The 13,146-nt window shown below is 34.8% G+C and overlaps 1 protein-coding gene and 1 non-coding gene across 2 annotated transcripts; one reads left to right on the forward strand and one right to left on the reverse strand.

Annotated features, from left to right (window-relative positions):
- Positions 1-3,046: 3,046 nt before the first annotated feature.
- Trnal-uaa (transfer RNA leucine (anticodon UAA)) lies at positions 3,047-3,129 on the reverse strand. Its single transcript has one exon. It is a non-coding gene; the product is annotated as a tRNA-Leu (tRNA).
- Positions 3,130-7,409: 4,280 nt separating this feature from the next.
- On the forward strand, positions 7,410-12,792 carry LOC138314724 (proteasome subunit beta type-3-like). The gene is made up of 6 exons (XM_069255210.1): positions 7,410-7,568; positions 8,933-9,117; positions 9,552-9,659; positions 11,169-11,346; positions 11,594-11,688; positions 12,224-12,792. The coding sequence occupies exons 1-6, from the start codon at positions 7,566-7,568 to the stop codon at positions 12,270-12,272; spliced, it is 618 nt and encodes a 205-aa protein (XP_069111311.1). The 5' UTR covers positions 7,410-7,565; the 3' UTR covers positions 12,273-12,792.
- Positions 12,793-13,146: the final 354 nt, after the last annotated feature.

The following is a 13,146-nucleotide window of genomic DNA, read 5'->3' on the forward strand; positions in this document are numbered from 1 at the left end:
TGGTGTGAAACATCATCGGGGAAGGACAATCATATTTTGTATAAATGAGCTTGGTCCGACCCCTAGGGGCTGAGGGGTGGGGCCCCAAAAGTGCAAATTTTCTTAATTTTAGCTTTAAAATCCTACTCCTCTTTCAACCTTGGATGGATTTCATCCATATTTGGTGTGAAACATCACTGGGGATGGACAATCATATTTTGTATAAATGAGCTTGGTCCGACCCCTAGGGGCTGAGGGGTGGGGCCCCAAAAGTGCAAATTTTCTTAATTTTAGCTTTAAAATCCTACTCCTCTTTCATCCTTGGATGGATTTCATCCATATTTGGTGTGAAACATCATTGGGGAAGGACAATCATATTTTATATAAATGAGCCTGGTCAGACCCCTAGGGGCTGAGGGATGGGGCCCCAAAAATGCAAATATTCTTAATTTTAGCTTTAAAATCCTACTCCTCCTTCATCCTTCAATTGATTTCATCTATATTTAGTGTAAAATATCATTGGGGAAGGGCAATCATATTTTATATAAATGAGATAGGTCCGACCCCTAGGGGCAGAGGGGCGGGGCCCAAAAAGGGGAAATTTTCTTAATTCAAGCTTTTAAATCCTACTCCTCCTTCATCCTTGGGTAAATTTCATCCATATTTGGTGTGAAACATTATTGGGGAAGGACAATCGTATTTTATATAAATGAGTCTGGTCTGACCCCTAGAGACTTAGGTGTGGGGCCCCAAAAGGGCAAATTTTCTTAATTTTAGCTGGCCCACTTCCTGTTCTCAGATTTCGGTCTCCGATCTCAATGGAAATTGGTCTATAGGGGTTTAAATTGATGCCTAACAACATGCAAACATTTTCATAAAGATTTTGGTATTCCAAGATGGCCGCTGGCCCACTTCCTGTTTTCAGGTTTCAGTTTCTGATCTCAAGGAAAATTGGTCTATAGGGGTTTTAATTGATTCAGAAGGGGAAATTAGGTGAGGACAATCATATTTTATAAAGGACCGAGCTAAGACCCATGGGGATAGTATGGTGAAGGTCCAAAATGGGAGCTTTGCTGAAATTTGGCTTTAAAATCGGACTCCTCCTTATATTAATCCGTGAATGGGTTACAACCATATATGGATGAAGGGCTACCAAGTTTGTTCAACAAATGACATTTACCTATTTCAGAAACTTACATATTCATCTAACGAGTTCCTTGTATTGTTTATATTAATCGTTTACCAATACTTTATACTGTGACTTTGTTGTTTTATGCAATAAGTCAGATGACCGTTAAGGCCCATGGGCCTCTTGTTTTCTCCTGAAATGCCTTCAGTTTTTCAATGACTAAGTTCAGGGGTGGATATTACGACAGCGACCAATTGCAAGGTATTCATCAATAGACTCCGCCCCGTAATCTACTAAACCCTCTCCTGACCTTTCCAGCAGTGATAGCCGTTTTATTGGAGACCTACTAGAAATGCATGGTTTTGGCCGCTAAACCTGAGTGGTGTAGATTTTTGTCTGAGAATCTTGTCTTCATCCTAGACCATATAGAAAATAGTTTTACCGACTGTTTTATCTATAACAATATACAGTGTATTATAAACACTTTAATGGTTTGTCACGATAATCTGTTGGGTCCAAATTAACTTTAAATAACTAATTCTCATATTTCTGTGTATCCAAGATGACGCCTTCACTCGACACTGTCGAATAGTTCAGAATTAAAGTCACCTCTTGCAGGCTTGTGAAATTAAATATTAAAAACCAAAAGTGTTTCCCAGATTGGTGATATATATTGTTTATATAGTATTGTGTGTACATTTATATACGTAGAATATAGTTTTAATATGTGAATCCGGTGACTTTTGTACTGTAGGCGCATGCATATTTGTTTTAATAAATATTTTAGTATAGATGTCTTGGTAATATTCTCTGAAATAATATACATGCATATAACCAAGACATGATGTCAGATTATTTTTTAGTCTGACAATGCCCGTGTTCTATACTAGTTTTTGCGTTCTTCAATGACGCTTCCACCCGACATTTGAATGTACATATAGATGTTATAGAAACAAGAGGTCTATGGGCCATAACGGTCATCTGACTATTGGCACAATACAACACATCATAGAATATGGTAGTCGCAAGCAATCAGGCAATACAAAAGAACTCTTTATAATTAGAAAATTACGTTCTGATATATTTGATGAATTAGACCATAAATGATTGAAGGTCCCTTGATCTCCACCATGCTACAAATTAAATATCCAGTGTCTAGGCCTCTTGGTTAATTACAAGAAGTCATTTAAAGATTATAGCCTATTTGACTCCTGTGACCTTGAATGAAGGTCGTGGTTATTCACTTGAACAAACTTGGTATATAGCCATTCTTCCAAGCATGTCACAAGTTCAATATCAAGTCTCTAGGCCTCTTAGTAATTTATAAGAAGTTGTTTAAATATTTTAGCCTATTTAACCCCTGTGGCCTTGAATGAAGGTCAAGGTCATTCTTTTGAACAAACTTGGTAGCCATTCATCCCAGCATGCCGCAGGCCCAATATGAGTACCATTGGCCTTTTGTTTTTTGAAAAGATCGTTTTAAGATTTTAGCTTTTTTGACATATGTGATCTTGATTAAAGATTAAGGTCATTCATTTGAACAAACTTGGTAGCCCTTTATCCAAGCAAGCTACAGGCCAGATATCAGTACCCTAAGCATTTCGGTTATTGAAAAGAAGTCGTTTGAATGAAAAGTTTACGCACGGTGCACGACGACGGACAATCCATGATGACAATTGATCATACTGACCCTTCGGGTCAGATGACCTAAAAAGGATGGATACTTCCAAAAATTAGTTGCAAGTTTGAAATCATGCAAATTGTCGTTAAGAAATGCACATGAAAACTTTGATATAACGTAGATTTATTATGTTCATATTTACACAATATGTACTTGTAGATAGTATTGATTTAAGTTGTCTACAAGAAAAGATCATGTGTCTTATAATCAGTTAATTCTCATATGTCCTTGTACCGTAGGATTCATGAGAAAAATAATAGTACGGGTGGGGTTCGAACCCACGCGGAGAGACCTCCATTGGAACTTAAGTCCAACGCCTTAACCACTCGGCCACCGTACTGCATGATGGGTAATTTGCACACGTTAGAGATTCGCTAAACCTCGTTTATTGCACATACAAGAAAGTATTAGATGTCGAGGCACAGTAATTGCATTAAGAATTTATCGGTTGCATAATGTTTAGTACATAAAACATATCAAGATAGAATCTAATTGTCAGGATAAATTTACCATGATGAACAAGATAATTTTCTACGAATAGACCTGTCTTTTTTTAGACTGAAATTTCACAGACTAAAATCCTTTTTTTCAATATTTGTAAGTCTTACAGAAATCTTCATGTAGAAATTTTGTGAGAATGAATCTTATGAAATGGTGTTATAAAGGCTTAATACAAAATATCCTAGTCATTTCGGTTTTGAGCTGTCGTACAGCAAAAAGATATTTATCCACAGACGTTCTGCCCCAAACCGTTTCATCTCAAACTTATTCGCCCCAAATAAATGAAATGTCAAAACATAAAGACGGTGTTTTATATCATTTATCATTTTAAAGTCCGTATATTTATACAAAATGCATTACTAAATGTGAAATTCGAAACAAATATGGAATCAACTGCTCTTTCAAACATGATTTTTCATTATTATTTTTTATCAAAGAGAAATCCTATAATAAAAGGATATTATGAAAATAATATCTACTTTATAAACCAATATGAACAATAAATTAGTATTTTATAGTAAAATAATATAATACATAATTACTGAACTTTTTCTATAAAAGGGTAAATGAGAGTTGCTTAAACCAAGTAAGAATAAATGCACACATACTGGAAATTGAAATTGGACGTTATAAAAGAGCACATACAATGTTATGTATAACAGTATTAGATAACAGTATTAGAAACTGTGATATGCGGGTGGCTGTCAATAGCGTTGTGTCTTATATAATGTAAATTCATTAAAAAAACATAGTTCTAAATCACAGACAGTGCCTGATTCGTTTAAAATATGCTGTTTTATTACATACTATATTAGCTGCAATATTGTAGCTCAAAAGACTTTTTGACAGAAAATGATGGCTGCAATATTGTAGCTCAAAAGACTTTTTGACAGAAAATAATGTCTTTAGAGCTACAATTGGTGCCTATTACTGCTAATGGAGCAAAGTAATGATTATGCAAACCATTAAAAAACGTTTGTTTGCATTTTTATCGTACTTGTTTGATATAGCTTACCTACTAGGCAATAAAACTGAACCACATAAAATATCAAATTCTCATCGAGGCATTATATTTTTTTTACATAATACATATGAAGGTCTTTCTGAAAGGAATTTATACGGCAAGTCCACAAATTGTGAATTTCACGTCTTGTGAGCGGTACGGTAGATATTAAGAATGTTAGTTATGTTTGTTTTGGACAAAAATAATATGTGAATGCATGTATACGCATAAAAATAATTGGAAACCTACAAAAAAGTATGGAAAACTATGTGCCCGAGTGATTTTCGGAGGCAGTGCTCCACTACGACTCATAGGGACCAATTCATACCCGGCCGAAAGGTATAGCAGGCCGGGTACGTATATTCGTTCTAATACTATATGAGGAAGGGCTCAGTGCTGACATTTATGGTGGCTGATTTCTACAATGTCGCAATGTCGCATTGGCGACCCCCGCCATACGACAGTACGACAATATTATGCTACTGTAGTGTGAGCCAATGCACCATGCGACAGTATTATTGTCGCATTTTGCATTGTCGTATGACGCACCGGTACCGTTGCCCTTTGCCTTCGCACTGTCGCATGGCACGTACATTGTCGAATGACGCATTATAATTGTCGCTCTTCGATTGTCACATTGTCACACTGTCTGATATCTGATTATCCAGAATATCGCACAGTCATTCAGAAACGCTGTGTCAATCCAGGATCAAAGCCGACTGCGTCAAAGTTAACATTATTTCACGATTCCAAGAATGTTCTCGTAAATCTCAAGAAAACAATTGTATACTGTCTCACATAATCAAACAGCTAGTAAATGTTCATAGTTGTTAAGTATACCAATTCCAAAGTCAAAACATACAAAATTAGGTAAAATAATTAGAATTAATTCTGATCCGCATGTGTTATCTCCTTCTACTTTGTCAACGCGGGCTTGCATTGGCAACCATGGACAGAGTTCTGGCTTGTTGGTCGTCACTTTCATCCTTTATTTACCAATGTCATATTGTATTTTCTTAGGCTGGTGACCACTCCTTCGACTTTTTTGGCTTCTCATTAGCTCCTCACGTTGAATTCTCAACGCCCTGCTCCTCTGACCTATACAAACACATTGCGCAACCTATCAATCACTCAAATCCCTACTCTAAACAAATCTATTTCTATTGTATAATCTGAAACTGTCTGATATTATTAACACAAAAAAGCAAGAGGCCAAACGGGCTTTAACGGTCATTTGACAACCTTGGATATACATGTATGGTGTCATGGTGGCCATCTTGGATTTCGGACCGACCCGAAAAATAACAAAACTTTGTTGAGACCATGTCATGACAGTTTCAGGAAAGTTTCAGATAAATCACACTGGCGGTCAAATTGGATTTCGGATCGACCGAAAATTTTGGTAAGGTTTAAAAAGAAAATGGTGGCTCTCTATTTACTCTGTTATCTGAAACTCTCTTATTCTGACATCGGGAATCGTAATTCTGATATCGGAAAATTTATTTCATTCTAGTACTATCAAAAATGGAATTTCCCCAATTTCGGAAATTCTCTCTCATTTATTGTGTAGGTTGATTAATCACAAATGCTGTCATAGAAATGGGTAAACTAATGTTCTTGCCGTGTGCAAAAAATCATCAAATTAGACAGAAATAAAAACAACAAAATATTACTTACATCAGAGATTTAAAGAGTATTTAAATATCTGCTAATATACATCAACGTAATTGAACGTCCAAAAACATAAAATATACAGTACAGTGATAAAAACAACTGTGACGAATACTTACAAATGTACCTTGACTGTAGATCGATGTAAATTGGTGAAAAAAGGATCGATTACATCACAGGGGGCTAACTCAATGACTGGATGTTGTCATACATTATTGGTATTTTATAGATGGAATGGTGAATATGTATAACAGTCATGTGATTTTTTTTCAGAAAATACGACATTAAAAAATTATTAAAGGGACAATTCTATGAGGCTAATTCCGTTACATTACCACAAAGAAAAACATGACATAAATGCATTGTTCTATATTCCTTAAAGTAAATCCTATAAATCGCTACTTGTCCTAGAGTTCTGCATGGATTGTAACCAAATTTGGCCACAAATATCCTGGGGGGGGGGGGGGAAAGGGGAACAGAACTTGTAGGCCCAATAGGGAAAATAGGAGGTAAATATTAAAATTCCTTCAGAAAAAGAAACAGTGAACCTGTATTTTCAGAAACATGACTTGACAATACAAACCAGGTGAGCGATACAGGCCCTCTGGGCCTCTTGTTTCCCCGATATATATATGCAAAGTTAAAGCTGACAATGCAAGTTAAAAATTATTAAAATGATTTTTTTTTTAAACAAGTATACTCGTTGTCCAAGAATCGTTTATGAGACATTCCCCAGTTGAGGACAGCCATTTTTGTCATTTTACATTCCGACGACTCACCGACCCCCTATATAAAGCGCGTGAATCGACACACGTGCGCTCATTCGTGTAACCCATACGCCTAGCAGTCCACAGTATATATCCCCCTACAAATAGGTAAACAAATCCCTCACCTGTAAAACTATATGGGAGACACACGTGTCAAGTGTCCCGTGCTTTATATAGGGGGATGGCCAGTGAAGGTTACTAAGAAGAGCAAAAGAAAAATGGCTGCCACTTCCTTAGATACCACACTGTCATAACTAGGGAATGTCTCAGAAACAATTTTTGAAAAAAATATTTCGCTAATATATTTTTTTTTTTTTAATTTCAAATGCATGTTTTTAACTTGCATTGTCAGCTTTAATGTTCTCTTAGACTTAATTGTCCCTTTACAAAATCGGGATACTCTGTTTTGTAGTAACTGTAATATCCTTAATTTTTCAATAATTTTTCAAATCTCGCATTTTCAAAAAAAAAAAAATCAAATGACTTTTATTCATATCAGTCCATCCACAAAATACAAAAAAAAAGTATGACAACATCAATTTTCATTGAGTTGCCCCCCCCCCCCCCCCCCCCCCCCCCCCCCCCCCCCCCCCCCCATTAGATTACATTAGTTTGGGGCGAAATGGTGCTCGAGAACTGTATTTGGACGAAACGTCCCACTCACGCAGCTAGTGTAAATGAGAGTTATCTCCCTTCGTGGAATTCTTCACCGCCATAGTGACTTGCAGGATAACGTTGTTGCCGGCGAGAGAAAAAAGGCAACAATTTTTACCTGGATTGTTTGATTTGAAGTATTTTATCGTGCTCATTCTGTGCCTATTGTAGTTTGATACAATGGTGAGTTGATAAGTTCCAATATTGAACCGAATTAATGTAAAAAGACACTCCTTTATGTCGTGAATCGGTTGTATGTTTTGAACATAACATGTGCCGATTTCCTATGCAGAACAACATTCATACTTTAGTTAAGACTGTTTTCAGAAGTAATTATTTCGAGTGTGTAATGGGCATTTGCGGACTTGCAGATTTGAATATAACTTTAATTTTGAAGTTTTTAGTCAACAGACAACATAATGACTGCAGATAACAAACTGTTTTTAGGCCTCTGTCATGCTAATCCCTATTGAGATTCCTCCTCTAGACTCTTTTATATTCAAACGTCTGATAGATGTCTCGACGAGAGACATCTTCAAACGTCCGAATATAAAAGAGTCTAGAGGAGGAATCTCAATAGGGATTACTGTCATGCATGTTTAAATTCTCAATGTTATGCTGTCATGATTAATTGTATTCGGTATATCTAATATACATGTATTTGGAATAATAATAGAAAATTGAATTGTAAAAGAACACTGACAAAAATCACCAGGTGAGGTCTAATTCGGTCTGCATGGTTTACAAATTACGCGTGTATAAGTAGGTTTTACAATGTATTTCATACAGTATATTTAATTTCATACAGTATATTTATCTATTTCATTTTTATAGTTGTCCTTTTTTGCATTGAATACATGTAAAAATGTACATGTCTAATGGCAGTTACATGTATGGAACCAACCCCTTAACCACTATGAACATGAGAATTACACTGTACAATCTACTTAAAATCCTTACCTTCAATATGCCTCAGACGTATAACTACACATATATATAGCATTTAGCGTATTGAAGACATAGAATTTTATCAGAATTATAGTCTCATACGTGTTTGTCTAAATTCTAAATAATAAATACTGATAAAATAGTCAAATAAAGCCTATATCACACTATTTGCATGATAGATAAGCCTATATTTATTATTTTCATGATATGGATATCTAGATGTATCTTTAGTTTACCATTCTAAATTATCAATAAAATCATTTGGTGCTATATATTGAAAAAAAGGGAAACAACATTGTATGAAAATTAATCGAGAGCTAGGTAATATAAAAAATAACTCAAAATAAATTTGCTACAACCAGTTTCCAGTAAGAGTAAAGTATCAACTTAACAGAATTTGATAAATTGTAAAGCTAATGGATATCATCTATATGTTGAACCTTATTTCTGTAGAGATCAAATTCAAAAGGATTTAAATGACAAATGTATAAGAACACACAGACACAATATATGAAAGACAAAATATTTCCTCATGCTTTCATATTTTTACTTATAGCCCGTCAATGAAATTAATGTGTTGATTTGAATTTTGCTTCTAGAGTATCCTCGAGTATAATGGAGCTGCTATCATTGCCATGAAGGGTAAGAACTGTGTAGCTATAGCAGCTGACAGAAGGTTTGGTATACAAGCACAAACTGTTAGTACAAACTTCCAGAAAATGTTTGAAATGGGACCAAGGCTGTTTATCGGACTACCAGGCCTAGCAACAGATGTCCAGACTGTGTATGTATCAATGATCTACAATAGCAATTTTCATTTAATGATCTTCAATATTAACATTCAAGATTTTATATCTCTGTTTAGGAAAGAGTAAAGAATAGAAATGAAAAAAAAGAAACATAGAAAATATTTAAATTCTATGGAGAAGATGTAATATTTGTTGCTTACTTCCCTTTCATGCACTGCAATAGGTAACATGATGTGATCAACATATGTTGGTTTAGTAAATGGAAATTTAGGTAGTGGATTGCATTTACCAATATTAGATTAGATATTATTAAATTGTTTAAAAAGAAACCTATCTAAATCTATCAAGGGAGAGCCATTCAATTTTCTTGAAGCACTAACAACTAAAATATTGACAATTTACATGTTTGTTCTGACTATATTTGGTTTATCTATGCACATTTGTAATATTTCAAATATTATTGTTTCAGTGCCCAAAAGTTACAATTCCGTGTGAACCTATATGAACTGCGAGAAAACAGAAGAATCAAACCCAAAACCTTCATGAGTATGGTATCCAGTTTATTATATGAAAGGAGGTACATAACTTATATTATCATTAGATTATTTAAAATAATATGAATTTACGGTAGAATTAATGTAACAATTGATTAATATGATACAGTGGATCAAGTTGATAATGATGAGTGGTGAGTCTGGCGACATCATAATAATAATGATCATTGATGCCAGTATGATTATATAAAATATTATGATTTGTTATTTGATGGAGCGGCTGACTGTTATAACAGGCCTTAATCAAATGACTGGTGAACCATACATTGGTGCATTTCCTTCAATAGGTGTGGCCCTTCATTATTTTGTTGAGTCTGTCAAAAAAACTGGTAAACAGTACATTGCCTCGTTTCTTTCTGTAGGTTTAATTTGATCCATAGATTTTTAGCCTGTTATAAGACTATATAGCTAGTACACTGGACATTGCCTCAATTCTTTCCATAGGTTTGGTTCTTATTTTGTTATCCCCCGCTTTCGAAACGGGGGATATTAATTTGGGTTTGTCCGTCTGTCTGTCTGTCTGTCTGTCTGTCCAGAAACATAAATACATAAATATGTATATATGTTTCTGGTCTGTCACACTTCGTTTCCGTGCAATAACTGTAACAAATGTAAACCCACTTTCTTCAAACTTGTTGACGAGGTTAAAATCCTTAAGGGCTCGGCCAAGTTGGATCATGACTGTCGATGGACCTTATTTAGCGGAGTTATGGCCCTTTGAATTACTAAAAACATCATTTTCTGCCATTTCCGTGAACTAAGTGTAACAAATGTAAACCAATTTTCTTCAAACTTAGTAACAAGATTAAATGCTTTAAGGACTCGGCCAGGTTCGATCAACTCTTTCAGCAGATGTTATTTATCAGGGTTATGGCCCTTAAATTTGATACAAATGTCATTTTTCTGCAGTTTCTGTGGAATAACAAACAAATGTTAAAACTAATATTGTTAAAATTGGTAACAAAGTTAAATGCCTTAAGGGCTTAGCCAAGTTCGATCGCCACTTTTGGCAGATCTTAATTAGCAGTGTTATGGCCCTTTGATTTAATAAAAAAAAAGTAATTTTCTGCCATTTCCCTGCAATAACTCGAATAAATATCAATTGATTTTCTTCAAACTTGGTAACAAGGTCAAATGCCTTAAGGGCTTGACTAAGTTAGATTGCCACCTTTGGCCGACATTATGTAGTGAATTTATGGCCCTTTGATGTACTAAAAACATCATTTTATTCCATTCCCTGTGCAATAATTGTAACAAATGTAAACCAATTTTCTTAAAAGTTAGAATCGAAGTTAAATGCCTAAAGAGCTCAGCCAAGTTTGATAGTCACTTCCAGCAGACATTATTTTACACATCTTACTTCCAAATAAGTCTTCAGTTTATTTTTTCATGTTTCAACCAAGGTTAAACCTAACCTCAATAATGTTTACCTACAATATGTCCTGAAAGCAGGGGATGGAAATTCCTTGAATTTGCTTGTTGAGCCTGTTATAAGACTGGTGAACCATACATTTCTTTTTTTTTTTTCGTAGGTTTGGTCCCTATTTTGTTGAGCCTGTTATAGCTGGTCTTGATCCAAAGACTAATGAACCGTACATTGCCTCCATGGATCTGATCGGGTGTCCAATGGTGACAGAAGAGTTTGTTGTTAGCGGAACATGCTCTGAACAAATGTATGGAATGTGTGAATCACTATGGAAACCAGATATGGTGAGTTTCTATTTATGATGGTCTAACAACTTTAAACATTGAGGATACAATCAATTGTGATGCAGTTGGTAATAAATGTAAATAATAAGAAATCTTAACTATATCCAGTTGTTTCCCTTATCCATTAAAAAAAATAGTATGTTCATGTGTACCAGCTAAAGACTGATTGTTTTTCTTTAAATTGTTTTTTGATGTTATAAAAACATCAAGACCAATACCATTGTAAAGATACTTATTTGTGCTTCAGGGACCTGAACAACTCCTGGACACAATCTCACAAGCCCTACAAAGTGCTGTAGACCGAGACGCTGTGTCTGGCTGGGGATGTATCGTCCATATCATGTAAGTATAGGGGTGTGGAATTTATCCTTGTTTTTTTCCCCAGATTACCACTATACTAGGAAACCTTAGGTATATGTTCATTTAAACCTTGTAATCTCAAATTCAGTGGAACCATGATAACACTTTGACTTAAACAAGTATTCAAGTTACGTTTATATGATTTTGAATGATTTAACAAAATGCTTAAAATAAACGTAAATAAATGTTTGCAAGTTATACAAGTTCAAGTTAACAGGATTTTGCTGTACATATGTGTTTATACATTTGTGTCAGGATTTGCACTGGGTGTTCCATAAATGGGGTCCTCCTTGGATAAAACAGGGTTCCCTTATGTTATTGGAATTGACTTTCAGAAGAAAGTGGAGTCCTTTTGATTTTCAATGCTTAGAAATAATATGGGGACATTGTAAATGCAAACCCTGTTTATGTGTTATTCATCATAATATAAATTCTTTTATGCATAGAAAATCATAAGAAATCATCTGTATTTTAAATCTGCTTCTAAATCTCTATGTTTCCATTTGTCTTGTTTCAGAGAGAAAGACAAGGTGACAACAACAGAACTAAAAGGAAGGATGGACTAACTGTAAATCTTATGCAAAAAAAAACATTTCATTTTCATATTGTTTGTTATTCTCATGATGACAGACACATGTTCAAAACTCAGAGTAGGAGTGAACAGTTCCATTAAGTTATATCTAGGAAAGACAGACAGGCCAGAGATTGACACTCCGGAACTTGGCCCATATTGACAGTTATCTTCAATCTACTTTTGTCTTGGGATTCTGAGTGGCTGTATCTTGGTGCAGTGTTGCAATATTATGAAAATAAGAATTTTGCAACTTTAATAATAATGAAAAAAAAAACAATCCAATGTTTAGTCAAAACGTAACTAAAACATATGTATTGTGTAGATATCTTGACTGTCATAAAGATGAAGAAATTAAAGATAAGTAAAGTGAAAAGTGCTAGCACAATAGTAAGTGCACGACACAGAGATTTGTCGTCATCATTTACAGAACTTGTATGTATGGATGGTTGACACTTGTTGTATTCATTAGTATGAATCTGTGTATGCAAATAAATTTTTGTGATTAAACGAAATTGTGTTTACTTTTATATGTCTTATTTCATTGGTAACAAGCTGTGTTATTTTTGCCCACTCATGCCTTCTTAAGATATTTAAGGTATGCACCATATATTGAAAATCTGTCAAAATCTTAATGTTTTGTTGGGGTAATAGTAAACCATTAGTCGTTGCCATTGTCCACGAGTTCGACTTAGTTTTCAGGACTGAAGTGTTACTCAGTACTGTGTCTGTCTGTCTTCATCGTTTTCTCAAAATGTTACACTGCACCAAGTTTTAAAGGTTAATATAAAGGCCATGTGTCTTTAAACAATGTAGGTCACTGCGACCCACATTTGGTCACTAGGATGTCACTATACCTGTTTTCACAA

Source organism: Argopecten irradians, chromosome 2 (genome assembly GCF_041381155.1).
Source record: "Argopecten irradians isolate NY chromosome 2, Ai_NY, whole genome shotgun sequence".
NCBI classification, from domain to species: Eukaryota; Metazoa; Mollusca; class Bivalvia; order Pectinida; family Pectinidae; genus Argopecten; species Argopecten irradians.